General features: G+C 51.0%; 1 protein-coding gene across 1 annotated transcript in view; it reads left to right on the top strand.

Moving 5' to 3' along the window:
• The first annotated feature begins 238 nt into the window (after positions 1-238).
• Positions 239-25,364, top strand: part of HSPA9 (heat shock protein family A (Hsp70) member 9) — a 77,536-nt gene continuing 52,410 nt past the window's right edge. The window contains exons 1-8 of the mRNA XM_075342279.1: positions 239-417; positions 2,804-2,928; positions 15,604-15,677; positions 21,955-22,061; positions 22,193-22,355; positions 24,071-24,163; positions 24,309-24,518; positions 24,625-24,852. Coding sequence (XP_075198394.1) covers positions 314-417; positions 2,804-2,928; positions 15,604-15,677; positions 21,955-22,061; positions 22,193-22,355; positions 24,071-24,163; positions 24,309-24,518; positions 24,625-24,852 — 1,104 coding nt within the window. The 5' untranslated portion in view covers positions 239-313. The remainder of the gene's footprint in view (positions 418-2,803; positions 2,929-15,603; positions 15,678-21,954; positions 22,062-22,192; positions 22,356-24,070; positions 24,164-24,308; positions 24,519-24,624; positions 24,853-25,364) is intronic.

Below are 25,364 nucleotides of genomic sequence, written 5' to 3' on the forward strand. Positions count from 1 at the left end.
TCCCCAAATCCTATAGGGTAACAGGAGTGTCTGTACTTGCTAGAACCTGTTGATTTATCTAGAAAATCCAGATAAATCCGCAGGTTTTCTGCGTCAAAATCCGCAGGTACGTTGTCCTGTGGGTACATAGCCTTATGCATGATATATATGAGCAGTGTGTAAGATAAATGATGTGACTGGACTTTAGCTGCCCTCTATTAGCCATTCTTTCTCATCTGCGTTTGATGTTTTGCAGGTGCTGGAGAATGCCGAAGGTGCCAGGACCACTCCTTCTGTTGTTGCCTTTTCCGCTGATGGAGAGCGCTTGGTTGGCATGCCTGCAAAACGCCAGGCAGTTACAAATCCCAACAACACTCTGTATGCCACAAAACGGCTCATCGGCCGGCGATTCGATGATCCTGAAGTTCAAAAGGACATGTATGTACAAGTTTAATCATGGTTATGCTGCTATTCCACAGGTTATACAGTGCTGACCAATGCACCTAAACGCCTTCACATGTCAGTATTTATTAATCTGTTTATGATCGTTAACGGTGTTAAGCCACCAAAAGTTACAATTTGCATAAAAAGCCATGTTGCATAATGTTAGCTTTTTGCTTTCCTCACCAAAGTTGAAAAAGTGGCTGTGGTGGTTGGGAGCGGGTGTGGGCAACACCGTTTAGGAAGCCATAGTTTGCCCAGAGGAAAGCCATTTTTCTGAGGCAGTTGAGCCGGCAGCTTTGGCGTGGTTTTCGGAATTTTATCAGATATGTGGGCTGTATCTTACAAAACTATCCCCTTCATTGACTTGTATGAATTTGGTCCAGAGAGAAAAGGGGGGGGAACCCCCCAAACTTCTAAATGCATACATAAAATATAATGGGTATGTGCTCTATCCTTGAAAAACCCCATAAAATAGAAGCAGGATTTCCCACACAGCTTAAATGTCTTGGCTGTCCTGTCCCCTGCACTGCAATGACCTTATAATATGTCGCCGTATAGCTGCTGAACTGCAATCGGGTAACTGATAAAGCTGAGATACGGCTGTCAGAGGCAGCTGGAGACCCCCACAGAGCAGGCAGAGGTGGATTGTCATTATCTGTGTCTTCTCCACCACTGTATACCTGACTGTAAACAATCGCTGTATGTGCAGTGAAGGCAATCACTGACCGGGCTTTCTCCTCCATACACAGTGGTCATAGGAGACAGATCCGCTATGCTGCAAGGACCGGAGGCTGCATTTCTCTTGTAATTAGTCAAAACTGGGTAAAAAAACGCTACTAAAACAATAATAAAAATACACTTGGTACAGTAGAGTTGGAGGGGGGGGGTGTATAAAAAAAATTGGGGAAAAGGACACTTTTTTTTTTCCACTAATATCACTGAATATTGGGGAGAAAGTGTACATGACTTAAAAAATGAAGCCCAATGTGTCACGAAATAAAAATAGTGAAATAACCGAACAAGAAACCTTTTTTTACTTCTTTCAAACCACATGTATGTAAATACAACGAAAAATGCCCGATCACGTATGAGGGTAAATGGTCCAGTTGAGAACTCGTTAACTTTGCATCTAGAAGACAAATGAAAATAAAAATGTGTTAAGTAGAGTTGAGCGAGAACCTAACTAATCGTACCCGCTATACTCTTATTGAGTACTGTCTAATACTCGCGTATTCATTCCTAGTAGTGTGCAATGCCAGTCAAATTTCTTCAAAATTCATTTAAAATCCAGCATCAAGGACAGTAAACTGTGCAATGACACGTTTCGAGCAGTGTGCTCTTAATCACAGCATGCCTGAATTGTGCCGCAAATTGTGTCTAATCATTCTGGCCATGAACAACCACTGTGACTGCTCAGTCAGGTTCCTGATAACCTATACACTCAACTCTTCCGTATCAATATACAGTAGGTATACATATAATCTAACCCTACATTCACCTAAATATCTCCTATACCTTTCTATCCCACGTATGCTCTATAATTTTAGTCCTCTTGTAGCCCACTGTACTTATAGATCAGGGCATATAATTGCATATATATTTCCAGCTCTATACGTATGTACGCACTTGCGTATATACCCTGTCATCTATCACTGTATTCTGATTATCTGTATATACTGCAGTGATGTTGTCAATCCTGCTCTCTGTAACCATCAATCATCCAAACAATCCCAGATGATGGTCCTCTATCCATAGTATGCTATGCATCCCTTTGTATAGCTCTTAAAATATTACCGTAGCTGGAAATGGTGATAATTACCTATTCGGTGATGCAATTAATCAGGAGTTACAAGTAGTTCTCAGCCCTCGCCTCTTCTCTAAAGCCACTTGCTACATTTCTGGTTGCATCAGCATAGTGCGTGCTATCCACAGAGGAGCTGGTGAGAACGTGCCGGATGACTGTGCATGCCCGCAATGATCGGTGTGCATGCTACTGGCACAAGCCATGCTCACTCTGGGAATTGAGCGATATCAATCTGAAGCTGAGGAAGTCTCCCAACAGGCAAAATGAGGGGGTGTAATGGGCATAGCGTTTTTGGCCACACCAAAGGTGCTCCAAATCCGCCACAATTTCATGCAATTTATTTGGCACTGTAACAAGAACAGGTGCAGTGTTAGAAAGAACTCAGCCCTAATAAATTAAAACTATCACTGGGGGTGAGGGACTCCCTTTTAAGCCACAAAATGGCCCAAATTGTGAAACAAACCTTACTTTAGGAGAATCCAATATGTGTCATATTTAGAAGGATGCACTTTTTTTTTTTTTTTTTTTAATCAGGCATGATTTACTCCACTTATTAATCTATCTTTTTAATTTTAGCAAAAACGTTCCATTCAAGATTGTTCGTGCATCAAATGGAGATGCCTGGGTTGAAGCACATGGAAAGCTTTACTCTCCCAGTCAGATTGGTGCATTTGTACTTGTGAAAATGAAAGAAACTGCTGGTGAGCTTCCAATTTATTTTATTTATTTTTTTTGTGTTTCCTGGGTTTTTATTTTGTTGTAATGGCAGCATTGTAACTTCTTGCACCACCATGGACTAGAGTGGTGCCATCCCTCCTAGGTAGTGTAAATATTGGCTGCGGGAAGCTATGTCCCCTTCCCATTTGTAGTAGTTTGATCTTGTGGTACTGTTTTACACCAGCTGTTTTCTTCAGCGCTCTATTGGGAGACCCAGACGATTGGGGTATAGCTACTGCCCTCCGGAGGCCACACAAAGCACTACACTAAAAAGTGCAAGGCCCCTCCCCTTCTGGCTATACCCCCCCGTGGTATCACGGGTTCTCCAGTTTTCAAGCTTTGTGCGAAGGAGGTCAGACATCCACGCATGGCTCCACAGATTTTAGTCAGCAGTAGCTGCTGACTATTTCGGATGGAAGAAAAGAGGGCCCATATAGGGCCCCCAGCATGCTCCCTTCTCACCCGTGGATGGTGTTGTAAGGTTGAGGTACCTATTGCTGGTACAGGGGCTGGAGCCCCACATGCTGTTTTCCTTCCACATCCCCTTGTAGGGCTCTGTGGAAGTGGGATCCTGCCGGCCTCTAAGCTCTGACGCCGGGCTCCATCCACAGACCCATAGCACCTGATGGATACGGAGCAGGAGTACAATCAGGGACAAGGCCCTGCATCATACAGGTACTCTGTGTCCCCGGCAGGCACAGACACACTCCGGGCTGGCTGGGTGTTGTAGTGCGCCGGGGACCGTAACGATTGAGTTGGTGTTCCTGCAGTTTACTGGGGGACTTTTGTGTTGTGGGAACGCAGCGCCGACCCCCACTGGACCGGCGGCGCTGCTGTGACTTGTAGTGCGCCGGGGACACGCCGACCGCGCTTTTACGGCGGCGGCGTTTATAAATCCAGTCCCCGGCTTTTGCGGCCTAGCTCCGCTTCGTTCCCGCCCCCACCCTGTCAATCAGGGTAGGGGAGAGACGCTGTTTCGCAGCAGAGACGAGGGCTGGAGCCTGATTTACATGCTCCAGCCCTCTCACTAGGCACAGAGGGAAGCAGGCTTCCCGCTCTTAGCCAGGAACGCCCAGGGCCCGCCCCCCCTCCTCTCCCAGGACGCCGGCAGCCATTACATGCAGTCTGGCTAGAGGAAGGACGCAAGGCTCTGGGAGACCTGGACTAGGGGGCTTTTGGAGACCACACACCCGCTCTTAAGCGGGCGGTAAGCGGCATTTCAGCTGGCCCCTCTAGTGCCTCAGTGTGCATTGGTGTACTGTGTCACCAGATATATATATTTATTTATTTCTTGCACTGTGAGGTCGCTTCCTGGCTGGATACCCCAGATCGCTCTGAGGAGGCAGCAACATGTCATCCACAAAACGCAAGGCTGCCAAGGCTAGGGCTGTGTACACTGCGTGTGCTGCATGTGGGGCTGCTCTACCAGCAGGTTCCAAAGACCCCCATTGTGTGCAATGCTCAGATCCGGTGCTGCTTCGCCAGCCGGAGTCCGGAGGGGTAGTGACCCAGGCTGAGACGCTTGTAAGTCCTGCCCCGGTGTCAGGGACAGACTTTGCAGTTTTTGCTGATGGAATGTCTGTGACTATGGCAAAAATCCTTGAAACTTTGCAATCCATGACTGGGGCTCAGTCTATGGACACGGCGAGGTCTCTGTCCTCTAATCCCCCTCAGTTGGAATTAATCCAGACTGCAAGGGGGTCCCCGGCTTCCCAGGCTGAGTATTATGACTCAGATGATAGCCCCAGCCACCCTAAGCGAGCTCGCTGGGAAAGACCCTCAACGTCATCACACTGCTCAGGGTCTCAGCGCAATCAGTCGCCCTGTGATGCGTCTGAAGAGAGTGATCAGGAGTCTTATCCTGGAACCCCTCTCAATCTGGATACCCCGGATGGGGACGCCATGGTAAACGAGCTTATCTCAGCCATCAATAGACTGTTGGATATTTCTCCCCCAGCTCCTTCTGCAGAGGAGGCAGCTGCAGAGCAGGAGAAGTTTCGTTTCCTCTATCCCAAGCGTAAATTGAGTGCTTTCTTGGATCACTCTGACTTCAGAGAGTCAATCCAGAAACACGACGCTCATCCAGAAAGGCGTTTCTCTAAACGTTCTAAGGATACACGTTTTCCTTTCCCCCCTGATGTGGTCAAGCGCTGGACCCAGTGTCCAAAAGTAGACCCCCCGATTTCCAAACTTGCAGCTAGATCCATAGTTGCAGTGGAGGATGGCGCTTCACTTAAGGATGCCAATGACAGACAGATGGACCTTTGGTTAAAATCTGTCTATGAAGCTATCGGCGCGTCGTTTGCTCCAGCATTCGCAGCCGTATGGGCACTCCAAGCTATTTCAGCTGGTTTAGCAAAAGTGGATGCTATCATACATCCAGCGGTGCCGCAAGTGGCGTCCCTTACCTCACAGATGTCTGCGTTTGCGTCTTACGCTATCAATGCGGTCCTAGAATCTACCAGCCGCACCTCAATGGCGTCCGCCAATTCGGTAGTTTTGCGCAGAGCCTTGTGGTTAAAGGACTGGAAAGCAGATGCTGGTTCCAAAAAATGTTTAACCAGCTTGCCTTTATCTAGAGATAGACTGTTTGGCGAGCCATTGGCTGACATCATTAAACAGTCCAAGGGTAAAGACTCTTCCTTACCCCAGCCCAGATCAAGCAAACCTCAGCAGAAAAAATGGCAGCAGAGGCTTCAGCCCTTTCGAGGTTCGGGCAAGACACAATTCTCCTCGTCCAAAGGGACGCAGAGGACGCAAAGAGTCTCAGATTCCTGGCGGGCTCACGCACGCCCCAAGAAAGCAAATGGAGGAACCGCTTCCAAAGCGGCTACCTCATGACTTCCAGCCCCCCCCCTCCGCATCTCCGGTCGGGGGCAGGCTCTCCCGCTTTTCCGACATTTGGATGTCACAGGTCAAAGACCGGTGGGTGACAAACATTTTGTCTCGCGGGTACAGAATCGAGTTCAGTTCTCGTCCTCCAGCTCGGTTCTTCAGAACCTCCCCACATCCAGACCGAGCAGATGCCCTGCTGCAGGCGGTGGACTCCCTAAGAGCGGAAGGAGTAGTGGTTCCTGTACCGCCTCAGGAACAAGGGCGAGGGTTTTACTCCAATCTCTTTGTGGTTCCAAAAAAGGACGGCTCGTTCCGTCCTGTTCTGGATCTAAAGCTGCTCAACAAACATGTGCACGCCAGACGGTTCCGGATGGAAACCCTCCGCTCTGTCGTTGCCTCAATGTCTCAAGGAGACTTCCTTGCCTCAATAGACATCAAAGATGCTTATCTCCACGTGCCAATTGCTACAGAACATCAACGTTTTCTACGTTTTGTGATAGGAAACGACCATCTTCAGTTCGTAGCTCTGCCATTCGGTCTGGCGACAGCCCCCCGGGTCTTCACCAAGGTCATGGCGGCGGTGGTAGCAGTCTTGCACTCTCAGGGACACTCGGTGATCCCTTACCTAGACGATCTACTTGTCAAGGCACCCTCTCAAGAGGCATGCCAACTCAGTCTACATGCTACGCTGGAGACTCTACAGACGTTCGGATGGATCATCAACTTTCCAAAGTCGAATCTGTCACCGTCACAGTCGCTAACGTATCTTGGCATGGAGTTTCATACTCGAGCAGCGAGAGTGAAGCTTCCGCTGAACAAGCAGCGGTCCCTACAGACAGGGGTGCAATCCCTCCTTCAAGGCCAGTCGCACCCCTTACGGCGCCTCATGCACTTCCTCGGGAAGATGGTGGCAGCCATGGAAGCAGTTCCCTTTGCGCAGTTTCATCTGCGCCCACTTCAATGGGACATTCTCCGCCAATGGGACGGGAAGTCAACGTCCCTGGACAGGAAAGTCTCTCTTTCCCAGACGGCCAAGGACTCTCTACAATGGTGGCTCCTTCCCACCTCATTGTCTCAGGGAAGATCCTTCCTGCCCCCATCCTGGGCAGTGGTCACGACAGATGCGAGTCTGTCAGGGTGGGGAGCAGTGTTTCTCCACCACAGGGCCCAGGGGACGTGGACTCCGCAGGAGTCCACCCTTCAGATCAATGTTCTGGAAATCAGGGCAGTGTACTTGCCCTACTGGCCTTCCAACAGTGGCTGGAAGGAAAGCAGATCCGAATCCAGTCGGACAACTCCACAGCGGTGGCATACATCAACCACCAAGGAGGGACGCGCAGTCGGCAAGCGTTCCAAGAAGTCCGGCGCATTCTAATGTGGGTGGAGGACACAGCATCCACCATATCCGCGGTTCACATCCCAGGCGTAGAAAATTGGGAAGCAGACTTCCTCAGTCGCCAGGGCATGGACGCAGGGGAGTGGTTCCTTCACCCGGACGTGTTTCAGGAAATCTGTCGCCGATGGGGAGTGCCGGACGTCGACCTAATGGCGTCCCGGCACAACAACAAGGTCCCGGCATTCATGGCGAGGTCGCGCGATCAAAGAGCTCTGGCGGCAGACGCATTAGTTCAAGATTGGTCGCAGTTCCGGCTCCCATACGTCTTCCCACCTCTGGCACTCTTGCCCAGAGTGTTACGCAAGATCAGATCCGATTGCAGCCGCGTCATACTCGTCGCCCCAGACTGGCCGAGGAGATCGTGGTATCCGGATCTGTGGCATCTCACGGTCGGTCGGCATGGTCACTGCCAGACCGACCAGACTTACTGTCCCAAGGGCCGTTTTTCCATCAGAATTCTGCGGCCCTGAACCTGACTGTGTGGCCATTGAGTCCTGGATCCTAGCGTCCGCAGGATTATCTCAAGGAGTCGTAGCCACAATGAGACAAGCTAGGAAGTCAACGTCTGCTAAGATCTACCACAGAACGTGGAAGATTTTCTTATCCTGGTGCTCTGCACAGAGAGTATCCCCTTGGCCATTTGCATTGCCCACCTTTCTTTCCTTCCTGCAATCGGGGTTGGAAAAGGGATTGTCGCTCAGCTCCCTTAAAGGGCAAGTCTCGGCACTATCTGTGTTTTTTCAGAAGCGTCTAGCACGTCTTCCTAAGGTGCGCACGTTCCTACAGGGGGTCTGTCATATTGTGCCCCCGTACAAGCGGCCGATAGATCCATGGGATCTGAACAGAGTACTAGTTGCTCTGCAAAAGCCGCCCTTCGAGCCTCTAAAGGACGTTTCCTTTTCTCGCCTGTCACAGAAAGTGGCGTTTCTTGTTGCGATCACATCGCTTCGGCGAGTGTCTGAGCTGGCAGCTCTGTCATCCAAGGCTCCCTTCCTGGTGTTCCACCAGGACAAGGTAGTGCTGCGCCCCATTCCGGAGTTTCTCCCTAAGGTCGTATCCTCGTTTCATCTTAATCAGGATATATCCTTGCCTTCCTTTTGTCCTCAGCCGGTTCACCGGTATGAGAAAGACTTGCGTTTGCTAGATCTGGTGAGAGCACTCAGAATCTATATTTCTCGCACGGCGCCTATCCGCCGTTCAGATGCACTTTTTGTCCTTGTCGCTGGCCAGCGCAAGGGGTCGCAGGCTTCTAAAGCCACCCTGGCTCGATGGATCAAAGAACCAATTCTGGAAGCCTACCGTTCTGCTGGGCTGCCGGTTCCTTCAGGGCTGAAGGCCCACTCAACCAGAGCTGTGGGTGCGTCCTGGGCTTTGCGACACCAGGCTTCGGCTCAACAGGTGTGCCAGGCAGCTACCTGGTCGAGTCTGCACACTTTCACCAAACATTATCAGGTGCATACCTATGCTTCGGCGGATGCCAGCTTAGGTAGAAGAGTCCTGCAGGCGGCAGTGACATCCCCGTAGGGGAGGGCTGTTTTGCAGCTCTAACATGAGGTATCTCTTTACCCACCCAGGGACAGCTTTTGGACGTCCCAATCGTCTGGGTCTCCCAATAGAGCGCTGAAGAAGGGAATTTTGTTACTTACCGTAAATTCCTTTTCTTCTAGCTCTTATTGGGAGACCCAGCACCCGCCCTGTTGTCCTTCGGGATTTTTTTGTTGTTTGCGGGTACACATGTTGTTCATGTTGAACGGTTTTTCAGTTCTCCGACGTTATTCGGAGTTAATTTGTTTAAACCAGTTATTGGCTTCCTCCTTCTTGCTTTGGCACTAAAACTGGAGATCCCGTGATACCACGGGGGGGGGTATAGCCAGAAGGGGAGGGGCCTTGCACTTTTTAGTGTAGTGCTTTGTGTGGCCTCCGGAGGGCAGTAGCTATACCCCAATCGTCTGGGTCTCCCAATAAGAGCTAGAAGAAAAGGAATTTACGGTAAGTAACAAAATTCCCTTCTTTGTGATCCTTTGCACATAAACGTGGCTGTAAACTCTAGACGCCAGGTGCACATATATACAGCAGACAATCGACAGGATGTATGTACAGTATGTATATTGTGTGTGTATATAATATATATTTCTCTATCGTTTCATTGGGGGACACAGGACCATGGGTTATGCTGCTGTCACTAGGAGGCTGACACTAAGTAAACATAAAAAAGTTAGCTCCTCCCTAGCAGCATACACCCCGAGCCGGAGGCGGGCTCAGATCAGTTTTTAGCTTGGTGTCGTAGGAGGCTGATGTGGGCCGTCTCGGCCCCCCTCAGCCATGTATTTTTTTGCGCTTTTTTCTTTTATTTCGGCGCCGCTCATCACTCTCATACCTGTCGTCTTCTTCTCTGCAGGTATTCGCTTCACTCATTCTCCGCAGCCCCGTGGGTACCGCTCCCCAGGGTCGCAGGGGCTTGAGACTTCGGGGCCCTCTCCCCCGCCCGTCCCCGTGGTACCACTCCCGGGGGTGCGCGTGTGGGCAGGTTGTTTTGTGGGCACCCCTGATTCGCCCTGAGGTATCACCCCGAAGGGCGTACAGGGGAGTACAGCAGGGATGGATCCTCCGCAGCGTGTGTGATAGGGGGATGTCTTCCCCCATCATGATGTCCACTACCCTGCCTTCAGCACGCTCTCCCCCGGAGCCTTCCTGGACGAGCAGCGCTGTTCACAGGCAGGGCAGGGAGCCCTGCCTGCACCGCATCCATCGCTGAGCCGGCGCCGCCGATTGCAGGTAGGACCGACTTCCCTGCTCTTTCCCCCGGCCCTCTCCATAAATTTAGTCCCCGGTCTCGGCCTAGTCGCTCCTGCGTCCTAGCCACGCCCCCCTGCAGCGCTATTGGCCGCCGGTCGTCTCCCTCTGTACCTCCCACTGCTCTGCCTCCTGGCTGATGGTGGGGGCTGTGAATCCTCCTGTTTTTTTCGCGCCGGAATCCTGCTCCTCCCCCAGCCTACTCCAGCGTCCCCTCTCCATTTTAGCCTGCCTCTGGTCCCCTGAGGCTGCAGCACGCCGGCGTTCTGAGTTTTCTGGCCAGCTCATTCCTGGACTCCACTTCTGGACTGGTGGGCAGCACGCAGGACCTGGGTAAGCTCTGCTCCTAAGGAGTAGCCCTCACTAGGTAGCATTCTCTGAGTTTAGGGACGAGTTAACCCTCTCCTGTCTCCTTCCTAGCAGCCACCAGGGAGAGTACCTGTTTGCACCATGCCTAAGGCTAAGCCCACCCAATCCAAGCAGGCCCCCTTTGCACTATTTTTTGCATGCTCCTCCTGCAGCTCCAAATTTTCCCAGGGTCAGGACGCCCCACTATGCTCCGTCTGTTCTACAGACGCGCAGCCTCCGCAGAACTCCGCGGCCGACGTTTCTGATACCGCAGACGCCACAGCGCCATATGCTGCAGGGCCCTGCGTCCCGCCCCCCCCCCCGACTGGCTAGCGTCCCTGTCCCAGTCCGTAGATTCCCTCTCTGAGGCTTCTCGGACCATCGCGCAAGCTCTACGCCTGCTGCCGACGCTCGCCCAGATTCCCGCAGACCCGGCGCAATTGCCTCCGGAGCAGGTGAGCCCCGTTGCAGGGTCCTCCTCTGCTGCTCAGAAACGGACCCGCCAGGTCTCGTCCTCACTCTTCCCAGGTTTCACCTTCATCCCCAGGTCCAGACCGTCAGTCCTCCAGGGAGGTTTCTGACTGCTCCGAGGATGATTCCGATGCGGTACCCCTGCAGGACTCAGAGCAGGCGGCCGATATCCGGCACATGGTAAATAGCCTGATAGAAGCAGTAAACCAGACCTTGAAGGTACAGGTGGACCCAGTCTCCTCCCAGAGCACCCAGATCTCCTTTAAGCGGGTGAAGCGGGCCCAGAACACATTCAGCGGACATCCAGAATTCGCTGAGTTACTGCGCAGCCACAGGCAACAGCCGGACAGGGTATTTACCAGCGGTAAGTCCATTGATTTGCATTATCCCTTTCCTGAGGGTCTTAGAAAGGATTGGGCAGGTTCCCCTGTGGTCGACCCCCCCAATCTCCCGCCTGTCTTCTCACACAGTCCTTCCACTCACTAACGGTACGTCTCTCAAAGACCCTACGGACCGTACTATTGACAGGTTGGCCCGTTCCGCCTTCGAGGCAGCGGGCTCATCCCTCTCTCCGGCCTTCGCCTCGGTTTGGGTTGCGAAGGCCCTGATGTCCTGGGCGGACACGCTACGCTGCGGTCTCCGCGCCATTCCTGCCAATCCGGACCTGGTTCCCATCGCCTCGCAGATTTCCCTCGCGGGTGAGTACTTGCTCAATGCAGCCCTGGCGTCTGCAAGTTGCGCGACCCAGGCCGCCAGCAACAATGTGGCCATCCGTCGAGCCCTTTGGCTCCGGTCCTGGAACGCGGATGCGGCATCTAAGAAGTCACTAACTTCCCTGCCCTTCCTAGGGGTGCGTCTCTTCGGAGATAGGCTGGACCAGCTGATCTCCAATGCAACGGGAGGAAAGAGTACATCTCTCCCCCAATTGCGTCCCAAGCGCTTCCAGAATCGGCGCTCCACCGCTCGTTTCCGGCCCTTTCGCAGCTTCAGCTCCAATCCCCAGCCGCGGAAAAGCCGCTCTCCTCCGAGAGACAGGAAGACCCCGTCATTCAAGACCAATCCCGCCTGGCGTTCACGCCCCCCGCCAGTCCACGAGATCCTCTTCCGGGTACCGCCGTCGTTCATCCAAGTGACTCGCGGTCGGCGCGCAACAGCGCCAGACTTGTGGGAGGGCGTCTGTCTCGTTTTCAGCATGTGTGGATCCCCCTGACCGCCGATGCCTGGGTCAGAGAGATCATCACATCAGGCTACAAAATAGAATTCGAGGCAAAGCCACCGAGACGTTTTTTCCTATCTCGCCCTCCCGAGTCTACCGCGCGGGCTCGCGCGTTCTTTCACTCCATAGACTCCCTCCTACGAACCGGAGTCGTGGTACCAGTCCCTCCCGCAGAGCGTTTCAAGGGGTTCTATTCCAACCTTTTCGTGGTCCCCAAAAAGGACGGCTCTGTCCGTCCCGTCCTCGACCTAAAGCTTCTGAACAGGTCGGTGAGACCTCGGCCGTTTCGAATGGAGTCACTCCGGTCTGTCATCGCGTCCATGGAGGTAGGCGAATTCCTGGCATCGCTGGATATTCAAGACGCCTATCTTCACGTCCCGATAGCCACCTCTCACCAACAGTTCCTCCGCTTTGCGATAGCGGAAGATCACTTCCAGTTCACGGCTCTTCCCTTCGGCCTCGCATCCGCACCCAGGGTCTTTACGAAGATCATGGCTGCTGCCATGTCCGTCCTGCATGCCAGGGGTGTCATGGTCATCCCGTACTTGGACGATATGTTGATAAAGGGCTCTTCCTTCGAGGACTGTCGTCTTGGGGTTCAGGTCACGATCGACACCCTTTCACGGTTAGGGTGGCTGATAAATCGGAAGAAGTCCTCTCTGATCCCGGCCCGTCGGATCACCTTTTTAGGCATGGTATTCGATACCATCCAAGGGCGAGTTTTCCTCACACAGGAGAAGATCTCCTCCCTACAACGAGGACTCCGCGCTCTCCGGCGTCAGCGCCAAGTGTCCATCAGGTTCGGCATGCGAGTCCTCGGTCGTATGGTGGCGGCGATGGAAGCGGTACCCTTTGCACAGTTCCATCTCCGACCCCTCCAGCTGGCCTTGCTGAAGAAGTGGGACAGATCTCCCTTTTCTCTGGACCGCAGGTTTCATCTTTCGCCGGAGACCCGCCACTCCCTCCGTTGGTGGCTCAATCAGCGCAACCTCGAATCAGGGAGGTCTTTCCTCCCGCTCCACTGGAAGATGGTGACCACCGACGCCAGTCTCCAGGGCTGGGGAGCAGTGTTTCGACATCACACAGCGCAGGGCCGATGGTCACCGAGAGAGAGTTGCCTCCAGATCAACATTTTGGAGATAAGAGCCATCCGGCTAGCCTTGCAGCAGTTTCGGCACCTCGTACAGGGTTGCCCGGTCAGGATCCAGTCGGACAATGCGACGGCTGTGGCGTACATCAACCACCAAGGCGGCACAAGAAGTCTCGGGGCGATGCGAGAAGTCAAGAAGATCTTGCACTGGGCCGAGTGTCATCACTCCCTGATCTCAGCGGTACACATCCCAGGCGTGGACAATTGGGCGGCGGACTTCCTCAGCAGGGAAGGCCTCGCCTCCGGAGAATGGTCCCTCAACCGGGAAGTCTTCAACCAGATCTGCGACAGATGGGGAGTTCCGGACGTGGACCTAATGGCCTCCCGGTTCAACCGTCAGGTTCCGCACTTTGTAGCACGGTGCCGCGACCGCTTGGCTTTAGGAGTCGACGCCCTCACCCTGTCATGGAGCCAGTTCAGTCTCCCGTACATCTTCCCTCCGCTCCCTCTAATTCCGAGGGTCCTCAAGAAGATCAAGGCGGAAGGGATACCGGTCATCCTAGTGGCTCCGGACTGGCCCAGGCGAGCATGGTTCGCGGAACTAACTCAGCTCCTCGCAGACGCTCCGTGGCGCCTTCCAGACCGTCCAGATCTCCTGCAGCAGGGGCCTCTCTTCCATCAGAACTCACAGGTCCTAAATTTGAAGGCCTGGCCATTGACTCCTGGGTTCTAGCTAAGGCTGGTTTTTCCTCAAGAGTGATTCAGACAATGATTAGGGCCAGGAAGCCATCTTCATCAAAGATTTACCACCGCACGTGGAAGGTCTTCTTCAGGTGGTGTGAAGAGCAGAATATTTCTTCTCCTCTCGCCTTCTCCCTTCCTTCCCTATTGGCATTCTTGCAGTCAGGCCTAGATGCGGGTCTCTCGCTCGCAACACTAAAGGGCCAGATATCGGCGTTATCAATCCTGTTTCAGAAGCCACTGGCCGCTCGTTCACAGGTTAAGACCTTCATCCAGGGAGTTGCCCACCTGGCACCGCCGTACCGGCGGCCTCTAGAACCGTGGGACCTTAATCTAGTCCTAGGGTCACTTCAGGGCTCCCCATTCGAGCCCTTGCGAGAATCTTCCCTTTCTCACCTGTCATGGAAGGTGGTGTTTCTTGTTGCCATCACTTCTATTCGCAGGACGTCAGAGCTGGCAGCTCTCTTGTCGTTCCCCCTTTTTGATTTTTCACCAAGACAAAGCGGTTCTCCGGCCAGATCCCGCTTTTCTCCCAAAGGTGGTCTCCCTGTTCCATCTTAACGAGGAAATCGTCCTTCCGTCCTTCTGTCCTGGCCCCTCTCACAGCTTGGAGAGGTCCTTGCACACCCTGGACCTAGTGCGTGCACTTAGAATTTATGTCTCCAGAACCGCGCCGTTCCGTAAGTCAGATGGTCTGTTTGTTCTCCCTTCTGGTCCCAAGAAGGGTGAATCGGCATCCAAGGCCACAATTGCCAGATGGATCCGTTCCGCCATATCAGAGGCCTATCGGATTCGGGACAAGTCTCCGCCACGGGGGGTAAAGGCGCACTCTACCCGCGCAGTGGGAGCCTCTTGGGCGATTAGGCATCAGGCGTCGGCCGACCAGGTCTGCAAGGCCGCCACCTGGTCTAGCCTGCACACCTTTACTAGGTTCTACCAGGTTCACACCCAAGCATCGGCAGATGCTATTTTTTGGGAGAAAGGTCTTGCAGGCAGCAGTTGCACACCTGTAATAGGGTGGCAGCATTCAATTATAGTGCAAGCCCGCCGAGGGAGGTTGTTGTTTTTCTTCCTCTGCGGGTTTTTCGGTATTCCCACCCAGGGACTGCTTTTGGACGTCCCATGGTCCTGTGTCCCCCAATGAAACGATAGAGAAAGTAGGATTTTTGTGTACTCACCGTAAAATCTCTTTCTCTGAGTCTTCATTGGGGGACACAGCACCCACCCTGCTTGGTTTTTTGGTTGATTCAATTGCATTTGCCGGCTATTTTTTCAGTGGTCTTATGTTCATAGACCTCTTGTTTGCACGGCTGCATTGTTTTAGTTACAACTTGTGTTTTATGTATGGTGATTCTGGTACTCCTCCTACTGCTTGTGCACCAACTGATCTGAGCCCGCCTCCGGCTCGGGGTGTATGCTGCTAGGGAGGAGCTAACTTTTTTATGTTTACTTAGTGTCAGCCTCCTAGTGACAGCAGCATAACCCATGGTCCTGTGTCCCCCAATGAAGACTCAGAGAAAGATTTTACGGTGAGTACACAAAAATCCTACTATATATATAATATATATATATATTACCTTTTTGGGGGGGGGGCTGGGCAAATGCTTAAGGTGAATACAATTTGTGGAGGGGAGTGTGCACATTCTATGCAAAGTAGCGTTTGCCACTTGGTTCGAGTGCAGAGATTCATGCCTGTACGTTCTTTTGAACTATATAGTTAGAATTTAAAAAAAATGGTACATTTTTTTGTGGTTTTTCTCTCTATCTAGAAAGTTATCTGGGCCACACAGCAAAGAATGCAGTAATTACCGTTCCTGCTTATTTCAATGACTCGCAAAGGCAGGTAAGCTGGCAACAGGCGTAGATAACTTTCTTCTTACCCATCCCTATAGTTTATATAAATAATGCATGGGGTGTCATCAGAGAAGGCTTTAAAGATTTCATAGCAAAGTGGCCATATCGATGTAAAGCTGTGACAGAAGACTTTTCTTTGTCGCTCCATTGGGAGACCCAGACAATTGGGTGTATAGCTATTGCCTCCGGAGGCCACACAAAGTATTACACTCAAAAGTGTAAGGCCCCTCCCCTTCTGGCTATACACCCCCAGTGGGATCACTGGCTCATCAGTTTTCATGCTTTGTGCAAGGAGGTCAGACATCCACGCATAGCTCCACTGTTTAGTCAGCAGCAGCTGCTGACTATGTCGGATGGAAGAAAAGAGGGCCCATACAGGGCTCCCAGCATGCTCCCTTCTCACCCCACTTTATGTCGGAGGTGTTTGTTAAGGTTGAGGTACCCATTGCGGGTACGGAGGCTGGAGCCCACATGCTGATTCCTTCCCCATCCCTGTTACAGGGCTCTGGGCGAAGTGGGATTTTAACGGTCTCCAGGCACTGAGACCGTGCTCCATCTGCAGCCCCTGGAGAAGACGCTGGATATGGAGCGGAGTACATCAGGGACATGGCCCTGCTTCCTCAAGGTACTCTGTGTCCCCGTGCATTTCGCACGCACACCGCAGCATTGCTGGGTGTGTTAGTGCGCCGGGGACATCAGCGCTGCTGCGCTTGTGCCATTGTCTCACTTCAGCTTAGCTGAGTGGGCAGACTTATGTAGAACGGTCGCGCCGGCCGCTGGGACTGCGACGCGGCTGGGACTTGTGGTGCGCCGGGGACTTCCGCGCTGGCCGCGCTTTTACGGCGGCCGCGCTTATAAATCGAGTCCCCGGCTTTTGCGGCCTAGTTCGTTCGTTAACGCCCACAGGCCTGCCAGTCAGGGTAGGGGCGTGACGCTGCACATCACGGCAGCCCGGAGAGCTGGAGTATGTTTTGCATACTCCACCCCTCTCACTGTGTGCACTGTGAAACCGGATTCCCGCACTTTCTCAAGCACGCCCACGGCTTCCTTCTCTAACACAGGACGCCGGCAGCCATTATTGTCAGTTCTTTCTATAGCGATAAAACGGACAAGTGTGGGAACACCCTGACAGGGATTCTGAGGTTCACACAATCGCTGTGAGCAGGCGTTAATCAGCACTTGTGGTGCTAACCCCACTAGTGCCGAAGTGCATTGAGATATATGCTTCTACGCTATGCATTGCACTGTTTTGGTCGTACTTTTGTATATATCCTCCTTATTGTGCGGAGGAGATTACAGCATACTCTCTGTGGAAAACAGAGGTGCAGAAGCACATGTTTTCCATGCAGCCGGTACAGCAGGTACGGCTATATGGCCGGCAGGTTACATACACCCCCATTGTATCCAACTCAGCCGGAGTCTCTGCTAATGATCCAGAGGCTGGGGATGAAGTCTGCAGTGTTTACTGACAGATTTTCTGAGACTATGGCTGTGATACTAGAAGCCTTGCAGTCCAGACAAGTCTCTCACACCATGAGCACTGTTGAATCATTGATCCATGGTCCCCCTCAGTGTGAACAATTACAGCTCCGGGGGGGTCACGTGCATCCCAGAGTCACGGCTCTGACACGGACGACAGTCCCAGACAGCCTAAGCGGGCTCGCTGAGCGGCCCTCAGTTTCATCGCACTGGTCAGGGTCCCGCAGGTGGACTCTCTGGGTGCTGAAGCGGAGATAGCTGCTCAGGAGTCTTATCCTGAGACCGCTCTCAATCTCGGTACACCTGCTGGGGACGCCATAGTGTATTATAGCGTCCATCAATAGAATGTTGGTCATTTCTCCCTCAGCTCCTCCTGTGAAGGAGCCAGCTGTACGGCAGGAGAAATTCTATTTCAGGTATCCCAAGCGTAAATTAGGTATTTTTCTGGACCACTCTGCCTTCAGAGAGAGAGTCCAAAAACACCACGCTTATCCAGATAAGCGCTTCTCCAAGCGGCTTAAGATACACGTTATCCCTGCCCCTGACGTGGTCAAGGGCTGGACCCAGTGTCCCAAGGGACATCCTCCACTCTCCAGGCTTGTGGCTAGATCCATAATTGCAGTGGAAGATGGGGTTCCACTTACAGATGCCGCTGACAGACAGATGGATCTCTGGTCGAAATCCACCTATGAGGCTGTAGGCGCGCCGTTGGCTCCAGCATTCGCAGCCATAGAGGCACTCCAAGCCATTTCAGCTTGTCTTACACAGATAGACACAGTCACACGTACATCTGTACCGCAGGTGGCATCCTTAACCTCTCAAATGTTTGCATTTGCGTCTTACGCGATCACGCCTGTCCTACACTCTTCGAGCCGTACGACAGAGGCGTCTGCTCACTCCGTGTTTTTACGCAGACCCTGGTCGTTAAGTGAATGGAAGGCAGATTTTGCTTCCAAAAAAGTACTTAACCAGTTTGTTTTTTTCTGCGGAACGACTGTTTGGTGGGCGTTTGGATGAAATCATTAAACACTCCAAGGGTAAAGATTCATCCTTACCTCAGCCCAGACAAACAAACCCCAACAGAGCAGGGGTCCCCTCGTCCAAAAGGACTCAAAAAGATCAGAGGAGCTCAGATTCGTGGCGGGCTCAGTCACGCCCAAAACAGACAGTCTGAAAACCCGCTTCCAAGGCGGCTTCCTCAGGACTTGCAGCCTCCTCTCTTCGCATCCGCGCTCGGTAGCAGGCTCTCCCGCCTTGGCGATATTTAACTGCCATAGGTCAATGGCCGTTGGGGGAGAGACATTCTGTCTCACGGGTACAGGATAGAGTTTAGTTCGTCCTCCAACTCGATTCTTCAGAACTTCTCCACCTCCCGGCCGAGCCGTTGCGCTTCTGCAAACGATAGGCACTTTATAGGCAGAAGGAGTGGTGACTACGTTTCTCTTCAGGACCAAGGTCACGGTTTTTGCCCCAATTTATTTCGGGTGCCAAAATAGGACGGGTCGTTCCGTCCCGTTCTGGATCTAAAACGGCTCAACAAGCTCGTGAGCACCAGGCGGTTCTGGATGGAATACTCCGCTCCGTCATCGCCTCAATGTCCCAAGGAGGTTTCCTAGCATCAATAGACAGGATGCTTATCTCCACGTGCAGATTGATCCAGAGCACCAGCGTTTCTGCGCTTGGTTATAGGAAACGAACACCTTCTGTTCGTAACTCTTCCTTCCTGCTGGCGACAGCCCCACGGGTCTTCGCCAAGTTCATGGCAGCAGTAGTGACAGTTCTGCACTCTCAAGGTCACTCTGTGATCCCGTATTTGGACGATTTCCTGGTCAAGGCACCCTCTTAGGGAACACTGCCCGTATGTTGCGCTGGAGACTCTCCAGAGTTTTGGGTGGATCATCGACTTTCAATGTCAGATCCGACCCTGACCCAATCGCTACCATATCTAGGCATGGAGTTTCATACTCTCTCAGCGATAGTGAAGCTTACGCTAAATCAACAGCGTTCACTACAGACAAGGCTACAATCTCTCCTTTAAGGACCAGTCGCACACATTGAGACGCCTCATGTACTTCCCAAGGTCCTTCCTACTCCCATCCTGGGTGGTAGTTACGACAGACGTGAGTCTATCAGGGTGGGGAGCAGTTTTTCTCCACCACAGGGCTCAAGGTACTTGGACTCAGAAATAATCCAACCTTCAGATCAATGTTCTGGAAAACAGAGCAATGTATCTTGCTCGACTAGCCTTCCAGCAGTGGCTGGAAAGCAAGCAAATCCGAATTCAATCGGACAACTCCACAGCGGTGGCATACATTTACCACCAAGGAAGAACACGCAGCCGGCAAGCCTTCCAGGAAATCCGGCAGATTCTGACGTGGGTGGAAGGCACGGCATTCACCGTATCCTCAGTTCACATCCCAGGGGAAGACTGGGAAGCAGACTTCCTCAGTCGCCAGGGTATGCACGCAGGCGTATGGTCTCCTCAAGATCTGTCGCCGCTGACAGATGCCGGACGTCGACCTAATGGCGTCACGGCACAACAACATCGTCCCGGCTTCATGGCACGGTCTCACAATCTTCGATCTCTGGCGGCGAACGCCTTAGTTCAGCATTGGTCGCAGTTCTAGCTACCTTATGGGTCACGCCGCTGGCATTGTTGCCCAGAGTGCTGCGCAAGTTCAGGCCCGACTGCCGCCGCGCCATCCTCGTCGCTACATTGGCCGAGGATGACGTGGTACTCGAATCGGTGGTACCTCACGGTGGGCCAACCGGAGGCACTACCAGACCGATCAGACTTGCTGTCTCAAGGGCCATTTTTCCATTTTTCCAGTTGAATTCTGCGACCCTCAACCTGACGGTGTGGCATTGAGTCCTGGAGCCTTGCGTCTTCAGGATTATCTCAGGACGTGGTTGCCACCATGGGACAGACTAGGATACCAACGTCCGCCAAGATTGACCACAGGATGTGGAAGATATTCTTATCTGGGTACTCGGCTCAAGGGGTTTCTCCCAAGCCGGTTCCATCGTCTATGTTTCCTTCCTTCCTGCAATCTAGGTTGGAAAATGGGTTGTCGCTCAGCTCCCTCTCGGGACAAGTCTCAGCGCTATCTGTATTTTTTCAGAAACGCCTAGCACGACTTCCGCAGGTACGCACGTTCCTGCAGGGAGTTTGTCTTCTCAGCACTCCGTACAAGCGGCCGTTAGAGCCCTGGGATCTGAACAAGGTTCTAATTGCTCTTAAGAAGCCGCCTTTCGAGCCTAGGAAAGATTTTCCCTTTCCCACCTTTCACGGGAAGTGGCCTCTCTAGTACGGTCACGGCTCTTAGGAGAAGTTTTCGAGCTAGTAACGCTCTCATACAAATCTTACTTCCTGGTCCTTTACCAGGACAAGGTAGTTCTGCGCCCGATTCCGGGATTTCTCCATAAGGTGGTATCCCACTCTCATCTCAATCAAGATATCACCTCACCTTCTTTGTGTCCTCATCCAGTCCACCAACTTCAGAAAGATTTGCAGCTGTTGGATCTGGTGAGAGCACTCAGGTTCTACACGGATGCACTCTTGTCCTTGTCGCTGGTCGGCGTAAAGAGTCGCAAGCTTCCAGATCCACCCTGGCTCGGAGGATCAAGGAACCAATTCTTGAAACCTACAGTTCTACTGGGCTTCCGGTTCCTTCAGGGCTGAAGGCCCATTCTACCAGAGCCGTGGGTGCGTCCTGGGCATTACGGCACCAGGCTACGGCTCAGCAGGTGTGTCAGGCACCCACCTGGTCGAGTCTACTTACTTTTACCAGGCATTATCAGATGCATACCTACGCTTCGGCAGACGCCAGCCTAGGTAGATAAGTCATTCAGGCGGCGGTTGGCCACCTGTAGGAGAGGGCCGTTTGACGGCCCTATCATGAGGTATTCTTTTACCCACCCAGGGATTGCTTTTGGACATCCCAATTGTCTGGGTCTCCCAATGGAGCGACAAAGAAGAAGGGAATTTTGTTTACTTACCGTAAATTCCTTTTCTTCTAGCTCCAATTGGGAGACCCAGCACCCGCCCTGTTTTCTCGGGGGTTTTTTCGTTTTTTTCGGGTACACATGTTGTTAATGTGGAATGGTTTCAGTTCTCCGATGTTCCTCGGATTGAATTGGTCCTTAAACCTGTTATTGGCTTTCCTCCTTCTTGCTTTGGCACTAAAACTGATGAGCCAGTGATCCCACTGGGGGTGTATAGCCAGAAGGGGAGGGGCCTTACACTTTTGAGTGTAATACTTTGTGTGGCCTCCGGAGGCAATAGCTATACACCCAATTGTCTGGGTCTCCCAATTGGAGCTAGAAGAAAAGGAATTTACGGTAAGTAAACAAAATTCCCTTCTTTCTAAATAACGTATGTTGTCCATGCTGCCTATGAGCGGCGCCATCACGGTCTGATCATCCCTATCACAAGACCAGGGGTACAGTGACGTCTTTTGTCCGGTGATGTAATGTCAACTTCTGGAATTGGAAGTTGATCAGGCCTCACCGAAGAGGGATCTAGTCTCCGTGGACAATGAGGATTATGATCATGACGACGACATCCTTTTATTTTAAATTTAAACACACACACACACCCCCACACACACATTTTATTAACCCCCAAAACTCCCCTGCAGGGTCCTTGTAAAGTAAATCAGCAGAAGACTTTTTTAGGAGACTTGTAGAATTGTTATCGCACTTGATGACTGTACTTGACGCTGCTACGCAATTTGATTGCTGTTGATATTTCGGAAACCATTAGTGATGACCACATTTATTCTTAGGCAACAAAAGATGCCGGGCAGATCGCGGGGCTCAATGTTCTGAGGGTCATTAATGAACCAACCGCTGCGGCTCTTGCTTATGGCTTGGATAAGTCTGATGATAAAGTGTAAGTTAATTTCTTGTCTACTAAATGTTTGTGGAGTCCTGTACCAGATTCTCCATAACCTGCCTGATCTATGTGAATCTGTGTTTCTCCATCGACATCTGATATCTGTGTTTACTGTGCTTTTATTCTAGTATTGCAGTCTATGATCTTGGAGGTGGCACATTTGATATTTCTATCTTGGAAATTCAGAAGGGTGTTTTCGAGGTGAAATCTACCAATGGTGACACTTTCCTAGGAGGAGAAGACTTTGACCAAGCTTTGTTACAACATATCGTGAAGCAGTTCAAGAGAGAGGTTAGTGGCTAGTGGAAATGGCTACTCTTTATATATTGGCAAAAACGTGGCGACATATGACCTAAGATAGATGGATCTAATCTAAAGTTCAGAATTTCTGCTATCATATTTCCCTTTCTCTAAATCCCTCCTTCCATTTAACACTTCACTTCTCCCCATCTTTTTAAAAACTTTTCTTACCTGGTTTTCACATTATATGGTAAGTAAATGGTGGTAGGAACAACTACAACTGTCCTTGGAAAGAAAAAGGTAACCTCATACAGCTATGTTGATGGGGTGGAGGGGAGGGGAGCACAAAAATTGAAAAATTGGCTCTCCCAGGAAGAGGTCAAAGCATAACAATCATTTTAAAAAAAAAAAAAACTTCATAAATCTAGATTGCATAAGAAACTTTGACATATATCTTTAGCAGAGAAATCTGCTTCTTTCTCCCCCAGGATTGATCTTTCTCACTGTAAATACTGAGGGGCTGATTCTTTTTAAGACGGGTGTTGTACACGCAAGTCTTAACAGTTTACATGTTGTTGTACAATGCACCTAATTCATTAAGAAACATACGTCATTTAAAATTAGTACCGTATTTTTTAAGGTGTGTGTGCGCCAAAAGCCGCAATATTTTTGCTCAATATCCGTATTCTGGGGTACACCATTTAATGAAGTTGGTGTTAGCATTTAATATCACATCTCTATCCAGTAAAGACAGATTTCCCCAATACTGATATGGGAAAAGAAACCACGGGTACACTTTAAGACTGTGCTTGCAATGACTTTTTGGTCCATTTAGGATACCTGCCATGTTGACTGCATCTTCCCTGCTGATATGGTTCATATACTGCAGACTCCATTTCTCCTGATTCCTTAAGCGGGCTTTACACGCTACAACAAATCTAACGATGTGTCGGCGGGATCACGTCGTAAGTGACGCACATACGGCATTGTTAGTGGTGTTGTAGCGTGTGACAGCTACGTGTGATTGCGATTGAACGTAAAACCGTTCATTGCATACACGTCGTTCATTTCCTTAAAATTGCACGTCGAGTTGTTCAATGTTCCCGAGGTACCACACCGCAGTGTGAGACGCCCCGGGAACGATTACCAGATCTTACATGCGTCCCGCGGCTCCTGCCGGCAATGCGGAAGGAAGGAGGTGGGCGGGATGTTTAGGGCCCGCTCATCTCTGCCCCTCCGCTTCTATTGGCCGGCTGCCGTGTGACGTCGCTGTGACGCTGAACGTCCCTACCACTCCAGGAAGTGGATGTTTGCTGCCCACATCGAGGTCGTATGGAAGGGTAAGTACGTGTGACTGGAAATAATAGTTTGTGCGACACGGTCAACAAATTGAACGTGCCGCACATACGATGGGGGCGGGTACGATAGCATACGATATCGTATGTGATATCGTAAGGTGTAAAGCAGGCTTTAGATGTTACCGAGTGTTGCGCCTCATCACACTGCACTTGCTCTACTTAACTTTACTGCATGGCAGAAGTTGATGAATCGGTAACAGATCCGCTGTCTCCTCACACAACCGAGGCGATTGAGCCTCAGCCTGTCTCCCTGATATTTGCTTGTGAAGAGGTCCTCCCTGTCAGCTCTTACAAGCAGAAGGCAGGGGACTAGTTTGCATTTTGAGTAAAATATGACTGATAAAATGACTAATATTATGAACCTTTGCAGTCTGCATTAGTAATGTTCTGTCTCTTTTATCCTTCCAGACTGCAGTGGATTTAATGAAGGACAACATGGCTTTACAAAGAGTTAGAGAAGCTGCAGAAAAGGCCAAGTGTGAGCTGTCCTCATCTGTGCAGGTGGGTTTATTTTACACATTACTTGCTGAAAGGATTGTCAATGTAGAGAAAAAAAATGGACCTTGGGTTTCCAAGAGGATAATTAACATGACTATGTAGTAGTTTGCCAGAACTTTATTTTGTTTTCTTTCCTCTGCTCCTGTAGACTGATATAAATCTGCCATACCTCACCATGGATGCTTCCGGGCCCAAACACTTGAATATTAAGTTGACGCGTGCTCAGTTTGAAGGGATTGTGGGTGATCTAATTAAAAGAACTATTGCACCAAGCCAGAAAGCCATGCAAGATGCCGAAGTGAGCAAGAGTGACATTGGAGAAGTGCTCCTAGTCGGTGGAATGACTAGAATGCCAAAGGTATAAAACATTTTGCATGTGTTTAAGGGTCACAATGCAGGTACTTTGTTAGTCACTTTGTTGGATATAACATTTCCTAATCCAGTTTTCGTGTGATCTACGGTAGGTTCAGCAGACAGTGCAAGACTTGTTTGGCCGTGCTCCAAGCAAAGCGGTTAATCCTGATGAAGCTGTTGCCATTGGAGCTGCTATTCAGGGTGGAGTGTTGGCCGGAGATGTCACCGACGTACTCTTGCTGGATGTTACACCATTGTCACTTGGAATTGAAACATTAGGTGGAGTCTTTACCAAGTTAATCGGCAGAAACACCACAATACCAACCAAGAAGAGCCAGGTAATATATTAATGGAATAATACGTCCCAGTTTGTTGCAGAACTTGGAAGAGATGGGTTTACGTTTACAATTTCTCTAGGTTCCTATTGTAGGATATGGTCCCGTTTCAATGGAGATGGTGTTAAAGGGAGGCTGTCAGCAGGTTTTTGCTATTTAGTATGCAGGCAGTGTACTGTAGGGGCAGAGACACTGTTTCCAGTGATCACTTACTGGGCTACTTTATGTTGTATTCATAAAATCCGTGTTTTATCAGCCGGAGATTCACTAAATGGCTAGTTGTCTCATGCCAGGTAGTCTTCTTCTGCCTTCTTTATATAAGCTTGCCCCCACTTCACTGATTGGCTGCTTTCTGCTTATGCACAGTGTACATAGAAAGCTGTCAATTGGTGTCAGCAGTGTTGTACAGAGCTCCCCATTCAGAGAAATCATAGATCTGCAGCAGATAAAACTGATTTTATCAAAAGAGCACCAAGCAGCCCAATAAGTGACACATAGCGGCAATCAGGCTCTTT

The sequence above is a fragment of the Anomaloglossus baeobatrachus genome, chromosome 4, assembly GCF_048569485.1.
Source record: "Anomaloglossus baeobatrachus isolate aAnoBae1 chromosome 4, aAnoBae1.hap1, whole genome shotgun sequence".
In the NCBI taxonomy this organism is placed as follows: Eukaryota; Metazoa; Chordata; class Amphibia; order Anura; family Aromobatidae; genus Anomaloglossus; species Anomaloglossus baeobatrachus.